The sequence below is a fragment of the Semicossyphus pulcher genome, unplaced genomic scaffold, assembly GCF_022749685.1.
Source record: "Semicossyphus pulcher isolate SPU_LCO1_2020_fin unplaced genomic scaffold, fSemPul1.0.p SCAF_18, whole genome shotgun sequence".
NCBI lineage: Eukaryota > Metazoa > Chordata > Actinopteri > Labriformes > Labridae > Semicossyphus > Semicossyphus pulcher.
This window is the reverse complement of record NW_027211691.1, coordinates 9,856,606-9,873,806: the sequence shown is the minus strand read 5'-3', so window position 1 is coordinate 9,873,806 and position 17,201 is coordinate 9,856,606. Positions and strand designations below refer to the sequence as shown.

General features: G+C 41.2%; 1 protein-coding gene across 1 annotated transcript in view; it reads right to left on the bottom strand.

Annotated features, from left to right (window-relative positions):
* Nucleotides 1-17,201, bottom strand: part of dok6 (docking protein 6) — a 58,433-nt gene that overhangs the window by 17,891 nt on the left and 23,341 nt on the right. Inside the window, exons 2-3 of the mRNA XM_069667658.1 lie at nt 8,936-9,043; nt 3,270-3,384 (exon numbers count right to left, since the gene is read on the bottom strand). Coding sequence (XP_069523759.1) covers nt 3,270-3,384; nt 8,936-9,043 — 223 coding nt within the window. The remainder of the gene's footprint in view (nt 1-3,269; nt 3,385-8,935; nt 9,044-17,201) is intronic.

Genomic DNA, 17,201 nt, shown 5'->3' with positions numbered 1-17,201 from the left:
GGACCAGCAACAACTGCTGACACTCTGTCTACACATGAGTGCGGCAACTTTAGAGACCCTGAGCAAAGTCCCTGGTGTCTCTGTGGATGAAGGCCTCCCTCCTCCTTCCTGCGATACCTGGGAAGCTGTTGTGCTTATCCAGTGCAGCGCCATGGAGAAGTTTGGGACATCATACAAGTTGAGGAAGCTGCTGGTGAGCAGAGACCCAGCACTCCTGAGCTTCATCCCAGAAAAAATCATCGAGGCCATCCTTAAAACCTACAAGGATGAAGCCGAAGGTGTGTGGACTCCACCCAAAATATACAGTAACGAGGAAAGCCTGCTGTTCTCACAGTTTCTTCCTGAGAACATCAAGGAGGAGCTGCTTGAGCAGCATGGATCCTGGACAAGACGCACTAAGGTCTTCCAGAAGGCTTTCCCGAAGACATCGGACAAGGACATCCTGGAGAGCCAGCAACATCCCAGCAAGCCTCTTCTGTCCGACCAGGATGTTATCTTGGTGGACAAAGAGGACTTTGTGACTGACTCTGACAAGGAGGTAACACCGGAAGCTGATAACAACCTAATGCTCCAGGAATCTCCTATCTGTCAGAGTGAAGAGCAAGATCAAGTCTCCAGCACTGAATTCCTGACCTTTGTCCTTTGTCCTGACCAGCTCAGTGCTGATGAATGTCGCACTGAAGAGCAAAATGTGCAAACAGACAAGGCTTTGGTGCAGGAATCCACCATCAGACGAGTGCTGGTGAAGCTTTTTAAAGCTCAGAACCTCTGCACACCTCAGAGCCAGAGGAGCCAGGACCTTGATGATGAGATGGTGGAGCACATCCACATGCTGCTGAAGAAGGAGGCTACGAAGTATCAGAAAAACCGAGTCTTCCTGCAACAGCTTAAACGCCTTGAGGACCCGAAGCAAGAAGCCAAACTGAGCCGGGAACTGCGCCAGCCAATCAAAGCCCGGCTGCGCGAGGCTCTGCAGAAGACCCGCCTGACCAGAAAGGACCTGATGAAGGATACTCAAGTCGCCTTGTTGGCCTGCAACCTCATCGCCACAGAGGTCATCAACCACCTCAGACCTACTGTGAGGTTTGCAGGCAACACCAAGCCTGGAGATGAGACTCCATACACCGTAAACATCCCGCTCAGAAGAGAGGAGCCAGAGCCAGAGCCAGTGCTGACCCAGCTGGAGATGCGTCTTCAGGAGCAGCAGGCAGCAGCCAGAGAGGAAACCAAGGAAAAGAACAGGGTGACCTTTTGGCTCTGTCGACTGTTCGGGCGAAAGATTTAAATCTTCAGACCATTAGACATTAAGCTCAAGCACCACCTGATTTGGTTGGATGCAGAAACATTTTTGGGTATTTGTCTATTCTTTATTTTATGCATTGTCTTGTTATCTGCATTAATGTTAAAATAAATTGTTTAAATGTATTGATAAAGTCTAAAGTTTTCTCTCAACTGGCAGCTGAATGTCAAGCTCAGTTTGTGGTCTTCTGAAAGGGCTATAAACACTTCATGCCTGATATAAATCAATTTCTTTTTGTCAAAAAAAACATACAATAAATACATGAAAAACTTACTTCAAATGTGGTTCAGTGCAACTGTCAGTCCTGGCAACAAATATAACCTATTGTAAACTGATCATCACCAAGCCCATGACAAGACAACATAACAAAACATGATCAAGAACTAAATTTGGCTCCCTGTGGGTTTCAAAGAGCAGACAGCATTTATATTATAACTGTCCTGCTGCTTCCTCAGGACAGAGGAGATATCAGAGTTTGTATTCAGGCCTTCCTAATTTAACACATTGAAAGTGTAACTTTATTTATTTTCACTGATAAGACACTCTTATTTTTATTCACTTTGGTGGAATTGAACAATCTGCAAAAAACAACCTCTTATTTTACTTTCTGTGATTTATAGTTACATTTAATCGCATCAGTTATTTTTGCAAAGAAATATTTAGCATGCTAAGTTGTCAGTCGCATTTGACGATATGTTTACCTATCATTTCATTCAAAATTCTTGTGGATTCAACTTGACAGCATTAATGCTGTGGTACTAAACGGTCTTCGTCTGTAGACATGCAGTTTTTAATGATACAGCACAATTTTATAATTTATTACAAATGTATTATCATTATTTCAAGGACCCCCAGGCTATGGTTCGCAGACCCCCAGGGGTCAAAGTGGGGTCCACTTTGAGAACCACTGTCCTAGACAAGTTCTGGAGTTGGAGCCATTAGGCCTGAGTGGTAAAGAAACACTCACAGAGTGCATGGAGATGCCTGTTTAGGTAACTACTGTGAACTAAGCTGACATGAAAATAATAAATGTGAATGAGTAAATGCACATGTTGAATTTTTTAAGAGATTTAATTTGTCCCATTATAAAAAGGAGGCGTGGTTTGTAGCCAGCAGCTGCTTTACTTCCTTCCCCGCCAACAAATGGGCGTGGTTTGTAGGGGTCATGGTTTGTAGGGGGTGTGGTGTGTACCGTCTGCAAGGCTGCAGCTGGACCCTACTCATGTAAAGGGGGTTCCAGGAAGTGAAGGACTATGGGAGGTCAGTGGACACACAGTGATAGAGACATCCATATGGTGGTGTGAGGGGGGAAGGCTCTGGGGATGGACATGAGCCAAGAGAGAGAGAGAGAGGAAGAAAGAGTGAGTGATCATGGGAAACAGAGTAAAGGCGAGAGAGAGTTCACTGCTCTAAGTTCAATAATATTTCCCCTGAGGTCTCCTGCTGCTCTCCATCAACGGATATTTGATCACATGTCTGCACACATCCACAACACAGAGATCTTCATCCTTTTCTGTTTAAGGATGCAAAAGCATGATCTCGCCTCTTGCCTCCTCTACATCCAGATCTTATGCCTCTTTAGGCTTCCTGTCCACGTATTAGACGCAATCTCTATTGTTACAGTCCATAATTGGGTTGAAACACACTGCAAACGATGGCCAATATCATTTTTCATACCTGCAGTATGAAAATCAATATTTCGGAACAGATCCTCCCACTTCTTAATATAGCGGCAAATGAGCATCACTTGGCTCATCTCCAATTCTCTGCTGCCTTTTTCACCTCTCCCTTTCTCTTTCTGCCTCTCACTTCTGATTCTTCCTCCACTTCTTGACAAACTTTCCTCAAACCACTCCTCCGCTTTTCATTTGCATGTACGAAATTAAAAATAATGTTTTCTCTCCCCTGTTCTGCCGCAGCTGAGAGAGACGGATTAGAATTTTGAATTGAGTGGGGAAAATGCTTTTACCTGATTCACAGGCAAATGTCTTGGATGTGTCGTCACAGAAGATGATGGCCACAGCGTGCTTTTTTGTCTCCCGTGGCATCCGGGTAATGTTCTTGATGTTATGGAGCTCAGTGATCTAGGAAGGAAGGAGAGAGCGACAGAAGCACATTAGCTTGAATGAACACAGCCAGCAGGAGCAGCAGCAGCAAGGCTTAAGTGCCATCTTGCACTGCTTCGCTGAAAGTGCAATAGTAAGACGAGGCTTAGCATATAAAGGACGGAAAGTTAAATAGAAATATGGTTGATCTTAAAGTCGAGGTGAAATGAAAAATGTCATTTTAATCATTTTAGATCACATCCCCGGTGATATTGTGCATCTATTTGACAATATACTCCAAAAAAAAATACAGAAAATCCATTTCTTCGTATTCTTATATCAAAATCTGATCATTTTTTCTTCCGGTAAAACTAAATTTCACGCGTGCTTACATTAGTTAGCACCAAGCAGTTTCAACCAATCAATCTGCAGCATTTAGCCGCAGAGCACCAAGAACGCTCAGTCAGTCAGCTAGCTACTGCACTGTGGAGAACGTCTATCTACGCCCACTTCTCAACGATCAAATCAAATCCCTCTAATGATATGTCCCGACTGCACGTCCTGTTTCACTCGGAAATACGTCACGATACGGAAGCTAGATACTCTCGAAATGCCGTTTCAGCTCGACTTTAAGGGATAAATAATTAATAGTAGTTTCCCTGCTGATTACGAAAACGCTCTTTTTAAAAAGGAAGAAATCATCTGCTCCTTTGCAGCCTGTGTAATATGTAATGTATTAAAAGCACGTAATATATTCATTTTATACACACTGTGTCTGTTAGCGTTTGGGTGCATTCCCAGCCCAAAGCGCAGGAGTCCGGCCAAAGTGAATCATCTATGATGAGGCCTATTCCTCATCTCCTCTCTTCTTCTTTCTTTTCATTTATTCAAAGTTGTGAGTTAAAACCTTAAAGATGACTGAGTCTGTTGCCATGCTAGCGCCTATGTGAGGCTGTACCTGAGCACAGCAGTGCTTAGAAGCAATTATTCACTTTTGCTTGCTCAAATTATTAAGTTAACATTATGATGTTTAGCAGGTGAAATGTTTACTATGTTAGTTTAGCAGGCTAACAGTTAAAACACAACAAGCTCATGGAAAAGTCATTAGTGTAGCTTTTATTTGGAGGCTTTGTGGCTGTAGCACTCTGGCAGAGCTGTGCTTAGAGGTTTATGCTAATGTCAGTTTGCTTTAATGCTCAAAATGACAATGCTAACATACTGATGTTTAGCAGGTAGCCTACAATGTTTACCATGTTCAGTTTCTTAGTTTAGCATGCTAACATTTTTTAACTAGCATAAAACACAACAGAGGCTCATGGAAATGTCATTAGTGTAGCTATTATTTGGAGGCTTTGTGAGGCTGTACTCTGGCAGAGCTGTGTTTGGGTTTATGCTAACATTAGCTTGCTAAAAAGCTCAAAAGGACAATGCTAACATACTGATATTTAGCAGGTAGAATGTTTAACTACGTTCATTCTCTTAGTTTAGCATGCTAACATTTTTTAACTAGCATAAAACACAACAGAGGCTCATGGAAATGTCATTTGCGTAGCTATTATTTGGAGGCTTTGTGAGGCTGTAGTCTGGCAGAGCTTTGCTTAGGTTTATGCTAACATTAGCTTGCTAAAAAGCTCAAAAGGACAAAGCTAACATACTGATGTTTAGCAGGTAGAATGTTTAACCATGTTCCTTCTCTTAGTTTAGCATGCTAACAATTACAAATTAGCATAAAGCACAACAGAGGCTAATGGCAATGTCAACAGCAGCAAGTATTTTAATGCTCTGTAAGGCTTTACTCTGGCAGAGCTGTCCTGAAAGGTTTATGCTAATATTAGCTTGCTAGTTTTCCCGCTGATAACAAAAAGCTCTTCTTAAAAAGGAAGAATTCATCCACAATGTCTGCTCCTTTGCAGCCTGTGTAGTATGTAATATATTGCTATTTATTCTAAAAGCTCTTTTTTAACTCATTCTATAGCCTCCACACGGTGCATCCACTGCTCAAGTGCCTCTCCTTGAACCTGCTGTTTCAGTCAATAGGGAGGAGCGAGATCAAAAGCCTCTAAATCACTTTACCAGGAGATTGATCGTGAATGAAAAAAAGGGAAGATTACATTTAATTGAATATCACCCGCATTTACAGGCCATTTTGTTCAACCTTCTTCCCTGTGTTCACTCTGCCTGGGAGATAAGGCCCATTACATTATTGTAGTCCATTGTGTGCTAACTGTGGGCCCTTTGCCAGGCTGTTGGGAATGAATTATCTGGGCTCACTGCCCGTATAGTAAAGCTGGACTGTATGAGGTTAAAAGAGCAGACCTAATAACACAGACAACATATGCGGACTACAGATTTCTTTGTTCGATAACATCAAATGTAATAAATTCCGCTTATATTGTCTGATACGCAGACCCTGCTTAGATTTTAAAAAGTGTATGACAACAAAGCAAGGAAATACATAAAAAAGAGACAAGGGAGGGGAGGTTATGGATATTGAAAGATAGTAGATATTTTTCATTTGTTGTTTTTTTATCCCCCTAAAAGATCTAAATATTTCATATGAGATGAGGTTATGTTTTTCTCCCGTGAAGACAGTATGTATTTGTCCTCAGGCGGGCTATTCATACATATAACTGACACAAAGATAGCATCAACAGTGGGAATTTCTGAGCTGTGAATTCCACCAGCCTCTTATTTCTCTCTCTGTGTTTAGTGTCTATGTTTCAGTCTCTCTTTGTGTGTACTTGCGTGTGTGAAGTTGTGTGTCTGAGGGAAAGGGTTTGGGTGCATTCCCAGCCCAAGGCGCAGGAGTCCGAGCACAGTGAATCATCTGTGATGAGGCCTATTCCTCATTTCCTCTCTTCTTCTTTCTTTTCATTTGTTCAAAGTTGGGAGTTAAATCCTTTATTAAAAAGACTAAGAGTTCACTGCCTTGCTAACGGCTCTGTGAAGCTTTACCTGGGCACAGCAGTGCTTACAGTATTAATTTTTGCTTGCTAAAATGATTGAGCTAACATGCTAATATTTAGCAGGTGTGAGGTATATGCCTGTCAGTTTGCTGAAATGCTCAAAATGACAATACTAACATGCTGATATTTAGTAGATACTGTATAATGTTTAGCATGTTCACTCTATTAGTTAAGCATGCTAACATTTAAAACACAACAGAGCCTCATAGAAATGTCATAAGTATTTAGCAACTTTGTGAGGCTGTACTGTGGCAGGGCTTGCTAAAATGCTCAAAATGACAATGCTAACATGCCAATGTTTCGCAGATATAACCATGTTTACTCTCTTAGTTTAGCTAGCTGCCATTTGCTAACTAGCAGAAAACACAACAGAGGCTCATGGAAATGTCATCAGTTAGCAAGTATTGAACTGCTTTGTGAGGCTGTACTCTGACTTAATGTCAGATAGTTAATGTGTTAATGATAACTTGGTGTTTAGCAGGTATAATCTCAACCATGTTCACTCTCTTAGTTTAGCAGGTTATATTTGCTAATTAGCGCAATTTTGCACATTTGCTAATTAGGACACAATTCTACAAATAGAATTTGACCTGTTGATGGTGCATGGTGAAAGTGCTCTTCAGAGTGATGCCAGTTGAAGGTGACATGAATGTCTGAATAGTTGTGGAGACGTTGGAACAATAAATGTCTATACAAATGTATAGTGGAAATCTCTCCAATGGTTGTTGAGATATTTTCCTCTTTAACAAAGTGGTACCAACAGACCAATGGTGCTAGTGTGGCTAAAAGTGATAGGACTTACTAGGAGAGTTAAACTGGCTTATATCAAAAATCCTGATATGATTTGGATCTGATTCTATGCAGTTGCCTGCGATCAATATGAAATTATATTATTAGCCTATTTAATACAATCAGTTTAACGGAGGAATTTTTTGTGAATTTTGAAGAATCATAAGAAACATATCTTACTTTTCGTTGGCCAATATATCTGTCAAGAAATCTCTAACATTAATTTAATTGATTTATTGATACATTTCAATGTGTTGTTACACGCCAACTGATTACACCTCACTGCTTCACTTGTTATTCCACTTCCATATGCACATGTAATATTTTGACATTTAAATACCGCTCCGTCTTTCCACTTTATCTGCCTCTGTCAGGAGCTCAGGAGAGGTTGAGAAATCTAGCACACAGAAAAACAACTTTTCACGGGGCTAAAAATAATGCTAAAAATTATTCAGGGATTGTTTTACTGCGTGGACCAGTGCTTCTCAGACTGAGAAAAAGGCACAGGGAAAGAGAGAGAGAGAGCGGGAGGGAGTATGGGGATATGGCGAGAGACGGAAAAAAAGGAGGAAAGAAAGCCAATCCCCTTTGTGTTGATTCTGTAAATCAGCCACCAGTGCAGCCTATTTCCTCCCAAAGCACTGCAGCGTTGAATGAAGCCCTCAGACGGGACCTTTCTTGATCTTTGTGGCGATGCATTACCAGGTGCACTGGTGCATGTGCGCACTCATCGCTCACTCCAGCGCCGGTTGTATGAGATGCCTCTGGGAGGGGGGTTACAGCCACACAGGACGCCCCGTGTGACAGCATGATGCAGTAGGCAGAGAGGCGCTTCATTCACAATACATGGCTCGTACTGAAGCAGCAAGGGAAGCTTACAAAGTGGATTAAAACATCTACCTAGCTTGTACTTGCATGCAATCTGGGAAATTGAGCTAACTGGAAATATGCCTGAGAAATCCCCAACCTAATTCATAATTACATGGTTACTAAATCAGCTCTCATAGGAAACCTGGTGTCAAAGTCCCCCATCATCTGCTGTTATCTCCTCTCATTCCTGTAAAACACAGCGCACACAGCTACTCCTTTAAAATCATCTCCCCTCACCATGATAATGAGCCATAATTGGAGTATTTCAAATGGCTTAAGAGGCAGGGAGAGATATATAACACTCCGGATTATTACTTTCAAAAGGGAGGGAAAGGCCCCGGAGGAGAGGATGAAGTTGCAAAGTGTGTCTTAATGGATCCTTAACTCCATCATCTGTGACCAATGCACAGAACTTTTTATATGAAGCTGGAAACAAGGATGGAAGAAGTGTGCAATACAGTTTAATGGTAAGTTTATTGCATAAGGTAAATCTATCTTTTTATATACAATGTCAGAAGAAACACCCACTTAGAGTAAATTAATCTCATACAAAAAGTACTGCATATATATTTTTGTTGTAGGTGTTATATAAGTTGGATGATCAGACTTTTGTATTGTCATACTCGACTGGTTGTCTGACAGTGGTGTTAGACAAAAAGGTCAGGGTGTTACCAAATCATTAGCAATCAAACTCCAGAGATTATGAGTATTGATTGTTAATTTCATGGCAATCTGGTCACTTCATCTTGCGTTATTATGATCGACTGAAGAACAGAGTGACATCAGTGTCCTAAGGCCCCACAGCTAGCAACAAAAATGTACATTTAAACCCTTTGCTTGGTGAAACACGGCTGATGATGCATTTATCTCCAGACTATATGTATCTATCTATATATTTTAGATTAAGACAAATTAAATGAAAATCCAAATGTTGCTTGCATTGTGTTTCAGTTGCGCTCGTTTACCTTGTGGAAGCTCCTGAAGTACGCCGCCTTCTCGTCTGGGTACTTCTCTAACCGTCGGGGTCCTTTACTGGAGGCCTTCTTGAACACCAGCCAACACCTCCGGAAAATCTGACAACAGAGAAGGATGGCAACCTTGTTACGGACACACAACTCACAGACCACAGAAACACATTAAGGTAACTGGAGACACACACTACAGCAAAACACAAACTGACTGTCTGGAGAGGTTGATTCCTAGAAACCACAGAGGAGTCAGAATGACATCATATAAGCAGGACAGAGGAATTAACTCCTGCTTTACCAAAGACTGGAAGCTATTAACACTTTCCATTGACCAAATATTGATTTGTCTTATGATTCATTCATGTGTTTGACCGTTTGAAAGCCGATACCATACATAAAATCTGTAACCCTGATTACACACCAAAGTTAGTTCTAGTTCTAGGGAATGTCAATATGAGAGTGACAGCACCAAACAGAATACCGGGAAAAGGAAATTAAACCATTATGCCTCGTGAATCAAACACCTATCTCATTCCAATGTTATAATCTTATAATATTACACTGGTCTGTCTTTGACAGCTGATTGTGCTGTATCACAATGACTCAATTTTATTTGCTTCATTTAACAACTCCAGTCGCTCTTCCTTCTATTGTATTCATGGGGTTTGTAATGATGCCATTCAGACACTGTTCTTCTCTTTTATAAATTACTTTGATGAGATGAAGGATGATCCAAAGTGTTCTGGTTTCCATTTGTTGTCCATTTATTGTCCGAGTAGTATTGACAAATCCAGTATCAGCAGGCTTTGGTTGTATTCAGAAAAAAACAGTCGTGTGGAGTAGGAGTAAAAATTGCAGGGTAACTGACGATACGATACGGGGCCCAATATAATATCGCCCAATTAATTTCCGTTCACGTTACCCTCATTCATGTCATAAGCGCCACCATGAGGAACCATGAAGAAATGACACGGTGAGTCAAAATCGCAGGGAAATCTGTTTAGAGCGCCTTATATTTGTAAATTAAAATATGGATATTTGGCCCCAGCATCGATAATTATATTGTTGTATTTTGTATTGTTGTATCGATACTTTGTTCCACCCCTGGTGTGGAGAGCAAAAGGGGCAGAACGCAATCTGCCATAATTCCATCCAAACTACCATCGGTGGTCTCCTGAGGACGACTGAGCTTTTATCATCTCTATAAACAACAAGTCCTTATACATTAACTCCATTCTGGCTTCTAAACTTGCAAGTTGGACTGTAAACAATCCAGTGCACGAAAAAGAAAGCCTTGGCTGGAAATCCTTTATCGCTAACCGCTGGCTACACCGGAAGCTTCAAAAAGTTGTTCCCAGAGGCGATATCATTTTCAGTGTTTTTAAAGGAGGCGTTTTCTAAGACATGTCGAGGATATTTTAAATCACGTCAAGTAGGATACCATGGGAGTCACTTGGGAGATGTCTCAGCCTTTTGGGGCAAACGTTGAACCAGCTTCAACTTTAACTATCATCCGGCGACGTGACAGGTCTGACTATCCAACTGTGTTGATGTGAATCATGGATTAACACAGACAAAATGACAAAAATTCTGTCACACATAACTGATAACCAAATGTACAGCAAAGTGCTGAATTCAAACATAATAGCACCCCACTGCCTAAACTAGTGGTTAAATCTTAATGGTCCATGTGAGAGTGATGGTTGACTGGGTTTCTAGGGAATATTCAAGCCGCCATGTCTTACAGAAAGACAAATGGCTTTCCAACATACAAGGTAAGGCAATGGCATACATCCAAACATGAAAAGATGTACCCTTAATTATGTGTTGTATTATTGGCTCTGAAATAAATCCGTAAAAGGGTTGGAAGAATCCTAACCAACGTCCTGAACCTTCATTCATTCATTTATCTCTCAGTTTATCAGTGAATTGACGAGATAGACACAGATACTGGATGCAGCTGCAGACATTAAACTGCAATTCGGAAAAAGTGCGTTTACAAATATTGTTTCAGAATTTAACTCTGAGCAAGTGTTCAAAATATTTCAAATTCAGCAAATAACTTGAGCAAACTGTGCTCTGCTGAACAAGCTTAACAACTTTATAACTTAGTTTCAACCTGCAGTAATGTTCTCCCATTTATGAAAGGCTGCAGAGAACATCACCAGTTTCTCCTTACAGTCACACAATGCGAGCACACGCTCTCACACACACACAAACTCTCTCTCTCTCTCTCTTTGTGGTGCTGCAGATTACTGTACATTGTATTGATTACTGGACCACAGCCTGGGCCATCCAGCAGCTAAAGATGACACAAATACACGGTGTTGTATATCGGACGATTTCAAGGTCATATGAAAGGGCTGTATACTAAGGAACACATACAAAGACACGAAGGCATACTTATACGACACAAAGCCACTAAAGAATACAGGATTCATTAGATCTTCTTACAGACTGAGTGCAGGCAGAAACATGCCTGCACATGCGTGTTTGAAAATAAATGTTGCCATTGTAACCTCACATGTAAAATAGCATTTTGAGCTAACCCAATACGCAATCCAACTATTTATTTAGCTGAAGAAGAAGGAGAATTTTCTTTACTTATAAAGACTGTAGCAACACGACTTTATTTGAGCAGCAACATCTCTGAGGATCAATAAAAAAAGAGCTGTTATCATCATTCATCTGATCTACGTTATTCCTCCACAACAATCGGAATTTCCAGACCTTCCTCCTCACAAAGGCAGTGTCAAAGTGTAAAAAGCCAATACAGGCAGAACAGTGCAGTTGAGAGGAGTAAGTGTGATGGCTAATAGCTTATGATTTCTATGTGGCTTCCTGCCTTTAATAGTGGGACCCCTCTATTTCCTGCTGGAGACAGCCGCTATCACTCCGTCTGATGTATGATTGCCCTGGGCCGCATGGTTGTGTTAGGGAACCATGGATGTACGATTAATTTGTTTACTCATCTGGTTTACTTCATAAAAGGCCCACTGAGTTGAACTTGGCACTTTGCAGTAATTGACTAGAGTGGATCCCTAGGTCCTTATCGGTCTGCCTTGATGGGCCTCCATTCTAGTTAAGTGTTGCCCAAGCCCATTATAAACAGCAAGCAACACAAAATAGACCACTACACACTCTCTAATGCACTGTGGATCATTCTCTACCCCGTCCATAAAATGTGTTTAAGAAGCAAGGAAACACACAGGCGATAAAATCTTACTCAAAATTGAACATACTTTAATTTATTTCCATAATAGTGCAAAAATAAAACTGCAGCTTTGACAGAAACACAAGCATCCATGTGAATCCCTTTTGACAATGGCCATTATCACATTTGCAACTATTAAACGCCAAAATGAAAGCTAGCTTCAATTCCACTTTGGGAGCTTGAGTCAAAGCAGCGCTGCCTGCTTGCCGCACACAAAGTAATTCAGCCTAGGAGTGCTCAGATTAAGTAATTATACCAGCACAAAAGCCAGCTCAATGAGATAGCTTGTGCATAATAAGAACTAGGGGGTATGAATGGAGAGGGCTTAATTTTGCCTGTTCCACGGTTGTCAATGCTTTGTCAAGGCGGTCCTATTCTCTGGCTGCTGGTGGGTCTTATTCAGAGACACTCTTACACTGATTGTAATTACACAGACGTGAATGAGAGTCTCTGCCGGTTTGGTGCAACTCATTTAATGCCAGAGCAGAGTAGAAAACACTGTTTTTTGGCACTGCGAACCAAGTCACCAGTTCCAGGAAATAACAAAAGCAATGTTTTCGTTTTTCAGATGTCCTCTGATATTGTGTGAAAGCACTTCCACCTCCACCCACCCTGTGGTATACTTCTGGTCAATTACGTAAGGTAAGCATAGCAAAGCTTTTTCTACACAGTGTTGAATATCCAATGAATGAAGCAAACTACAAACAAAAATGAATTTGGCTCGCTGACATCAGCAAAGTGGTAGGCCTGAGACCAAAATGCATCGCTGCCTTTGGCTTTGAGTGTTGCAATGTGCAGAGGTTGGCTGGCAGGCCGAGCTTGTTCCCACAGCCTCTGTAATTCTGTTTGCCTCCACAAATCACCCAAAATGTCTTGTGATTGGTTGCATTTTTTTATGTTCGGTCCTTTGAGCCTTGAATGTTTGATTTACGTCCATCCACAACTTGTTTTTAGAAGTCTACTCTATTCCTTACAACTATTCCTTACAATCAAGCAAATCAATTATTTTAATCAGGTAAGACACGATTGAAGCAACCGAGAATGCAGATAAATAAAGAGATCATCAATAACATTGACTTTTAGAACCCTGTAATAGACCCTGTAAATAGTGGCCAATCAGAGTGCTCCTTGGGGAATTGTAGACTGGGCATTGACAGTGGTGGTGGCAGGGTAGGAAAAGGACAAAACAACAAAACCACAAGACCGCAATGACAGCAGGGAAACACAACAGGTACAGTGGTAAAAGATATGGTTGGTTCCAATAAAAGATGATGATATAGCATGATGACTAAAATAGAATTATAATTGTCTTCGCATAACTTTATTTTTAATTACAGGCAAACATTACAATAGTCAAGTCTGCTAGAACATAAGGGCATTATTTGTCTCTTTGTGTCACTCATGGGGTGAAAATGTAACACTGGCTGTTTTTTGGTGAAAATCAAAACGTGTCTCAAGGTTTTGTTCCGAGTGAAACTTGATCTCAAGTGAAAGAATTACATTTCATGGCCTGTTCCTCTCTCTCAATCTTGTATTGTACAACTGTTAAGTTACATTCTGTAAGTCCGGTTGGACTGTCAAAGTTCTATGAAAACATCCAAAGAAAGCATAAGTTGGAGGAACAGCCACTTAAAAGCAGAGGATCATCAGCATATTGACAGAGATGCCATGTCTCCTGATGTCTCCGCGAACAGATCAGTCTGTAGATTGAAAAGTAATGGTCCAAAAATAGTACCCTGAGGCATCCCAAATGTTATTTTTGGGTGTTTTCGGGAAAATATATCAATTGAAAAAAATAACTTCTCTGCCAGACAGACTCATTGAAGACAGACTAGAGCAGAGTCTTCAAAATCCAAAATAATTTGATTATAAACGCAGATAACACAGTGTTAAAATTAAGTCTTGAGGCGTGGAGTTAGAGGAACTGTACTCAACTGAAATTGGGCTGCTTAGAGAAGTCTCAGAATACACCTGACTGATTCTGAATAAATCCATTGAATTCAGATTACAATAACCTAAACATTGATTCAATGTGTCTTTTCTACCTGAATTAAGCAGCTTCTAAGCAGGGGTCCACTTCATATTGGACTTAATTAACTCTTTTCCATCTGCCTGAATGGTAAGTCTGACTAATGAGTAAAATGCATGTCTTCAAAAGTTAGTCAGAGAGGGCTGTCTCATTTGCACACATACATCCCCCATTCAACACACACACATTCAGCTACCACCATCTCAGCACTTCTCCACAAAGACGGGTCAAATATAGCCTCGATATGTAAGTCTCTTGAAAACCAAATTATTCATTTGATCCACTGCTTAAAATGGTTCTTTCAGTGCAGGAAAGTACCAGCAGGTCGTGCGGATCAAAAAATGAGAAGCCTTGCATCAAGATTCAAAGAAGGGCTTTTATTGTGTATTCATTTAAATTCTGGGAGGTGGGATGAACCCACAGGGCCACTCGAATCCAAACGAGATTAGTTCATTAAAATTTAACACTTCATTAACACAATCTTAGAATGATTTATTAAAGAAAATTATTTTTTCAACACGAGTTGCCCATGACTTTGCACGGTTTGTGTGTATGTGTGTACACGTGAATCTCTGTCCTCTTTATTAGTAAGTAAACAGACCAAAAAACAAAATGATGTGAAGAAAACATATAAATATCCTTTGCCTTCTCTCTATGGTTTAAAATGGCCAATATCTTTGTGTGTATGTGAATTTGATTCAACCAAGATATGTCTAAATCTTTAGCAGTGACCCTTCTTGGCAGTAAAAAGTCAAGGCATATCCACAATTATAAAATATCTTTGTGCTGCCACTGTGATTTGGGTATAACTTGGGACTTGGAACAGGTATGATTAGAGGATCTACGTTTTTTTCCACAATTTACAGTGTGTGTAGGTTTCTGTGTTTTACAATATCCACTGTAGTATAAAAATGGATAAAAATAGTTTTAAAACAGGAGATGGTGCGTCCAATGGGGGGGAAGAGCCATCTCCAAAGGAATTAAACTATCGCAGACTTTATTTGGCAAAAGGCTGGAGCAGCCACGGACGTTCCTTCACTGACACACTGTGAGCCGCCGTCTTGTTTCCCTGCATCACCATTTTTATTATTCGTTGGCAGCGGCATGACGGAGAGCCCATGTCGTGTGTGGTCTGATCCAACAGAAGAGCTACTGTAGCTCAAATTGCTGAAAAAGTTCATGCTGGGTCTGATAGAAAGGTGTCAGAACAAACAGGGCATCACAGTTTGTTGCACATGGGGCTGCGTAGTTGCAGACTGGTCGGTGTGCCCATGCTGACCCCTGTCTACCACCGATAGCGCCTACAATGGGCATGTGAGCATCAGAACTGGACCACGGACAATGGAAGAAGGTGGCCTGGTCTGATGAATCATGTGGATGGCCGGGTGCGTGTGCGTCGCTTACCTGGGGAAGGTATGGCACCAGGATGCACTATGGGAAAAGGCAAGCCGGCGGAGGCAGTGTGATGTTTTAGACAATGTTCTGCTGGGAAACCTTGGGTCCTGCCATTCATGTAGATGTTACTTCGACACGTACCACCTACCTGAACGTTGTTGCAGACCAAGTACACCCCTTCATGGAAGCAGTATTCCCAAATGGTAGTGGCCTCTTTCAGCAGTATAATGCGCCCTGCCAAACTGCAAACATGGTTCAGGAATGGTTTGAGGAACAAGGCGAGTTCAAGGTGTTGACATGGCCTCCAAATTCCCCGGATCTCAATCCAATTGAGCATCTGTGACCGGACAAACAAGTCCGATCCATGGAGGCCCCACCTCGCAACTTACAATACCTAAAGGATCTTCTGCTAACGTCTTGGTGCCAGATACCTCAGCACACCTTCAGAAGGTCTAGTCTTACGACTGTCCAAAAGTGAGCAACCAGGCAACCAGACCTTAACCATTTTATTTGTTCATCTATTTTATCCTGTATCTACATTCAGTTACGCAAAATCCAGGCTTTATTAGGGGCAAGAAGGAGACCACTTTTGAAAAAGGCCCACAATATAAAGGAGTTTTTAAAAAAGGAAAGTAAAGGATTCGGAAAGCAAAATATTCTGAGGACAAATAAAACAAAGGCCGAAATCTTCCGTTTTCATGCAAAAGTCTGTATCTATAAAAGCAAGGCTAAGCTCATAATCCATGTAAGCTCTCTTCCATGAAGAACAGTGGTGGTGACATCAGTTGTAGGAAACTGGAGGACTGCACAGATACAGGCAAGAATAAATGGAGTTGTATGGGAAGTGTTGATTAGAAGCTTCAAAGTTCTCAAAATCTTTGATTACAACGACTTCCAGCATCAAGTGAAATCAACACTGAAAAGGCTGTGGAGTGGCCCGGCTAAATTTGAATTCCAATTGTTCTAACATTGGCTTTAATGAGTGCCGTCATTCAGTTTGACTGACCTTGAGCGATGGGTTTTGTATTCAGTTTGCAAGGCTAAAAATATGCATCTATGTCTGATTCTACACTCTTGAAACCAACGAGTACATCACCAAACACGGCCCGGAATTGTGGTAAAATAGGCGATGGCAAAAACATTGCACTGGAGAGAACATTTGAAGGGCAATCCGTTCACTTTTAGCGGCTTCTGTGGCACAGAAAACACTTCAGGAGGCACTTGGCAAGGTACGGCTAGTTCATCAACACCAGCTCTACTACGACAACCACACTGAGACTGTTGTTGGAGTGGGCCGGAAGGAGGATTAGAGCCAAAGTACAATCCCAGACAGACAGATGGAAGCAGACTGTTTGATGGGCTCTTATAAAAGGCTCAAAAGGAAACTGAGAACACATCTGTCTACGTATAAAATAGGCTTGCTTTATGCATCCTGACATTTACAGAACAATAAAAGCCTTACAGTTAAACTCAGGCTCCTAACAGGTGTTATTGTCAGGCGAAATAGTGGGTAAAACTGTGACTCAGAGTCTGGCAGGGAGTTAAGGAAATCAGACACCTCATAGTCCTCAGTAATGAAGCCTTAGTCATTTTCTATAAGTGGCCTCAAACAAACCAAAGTCCAT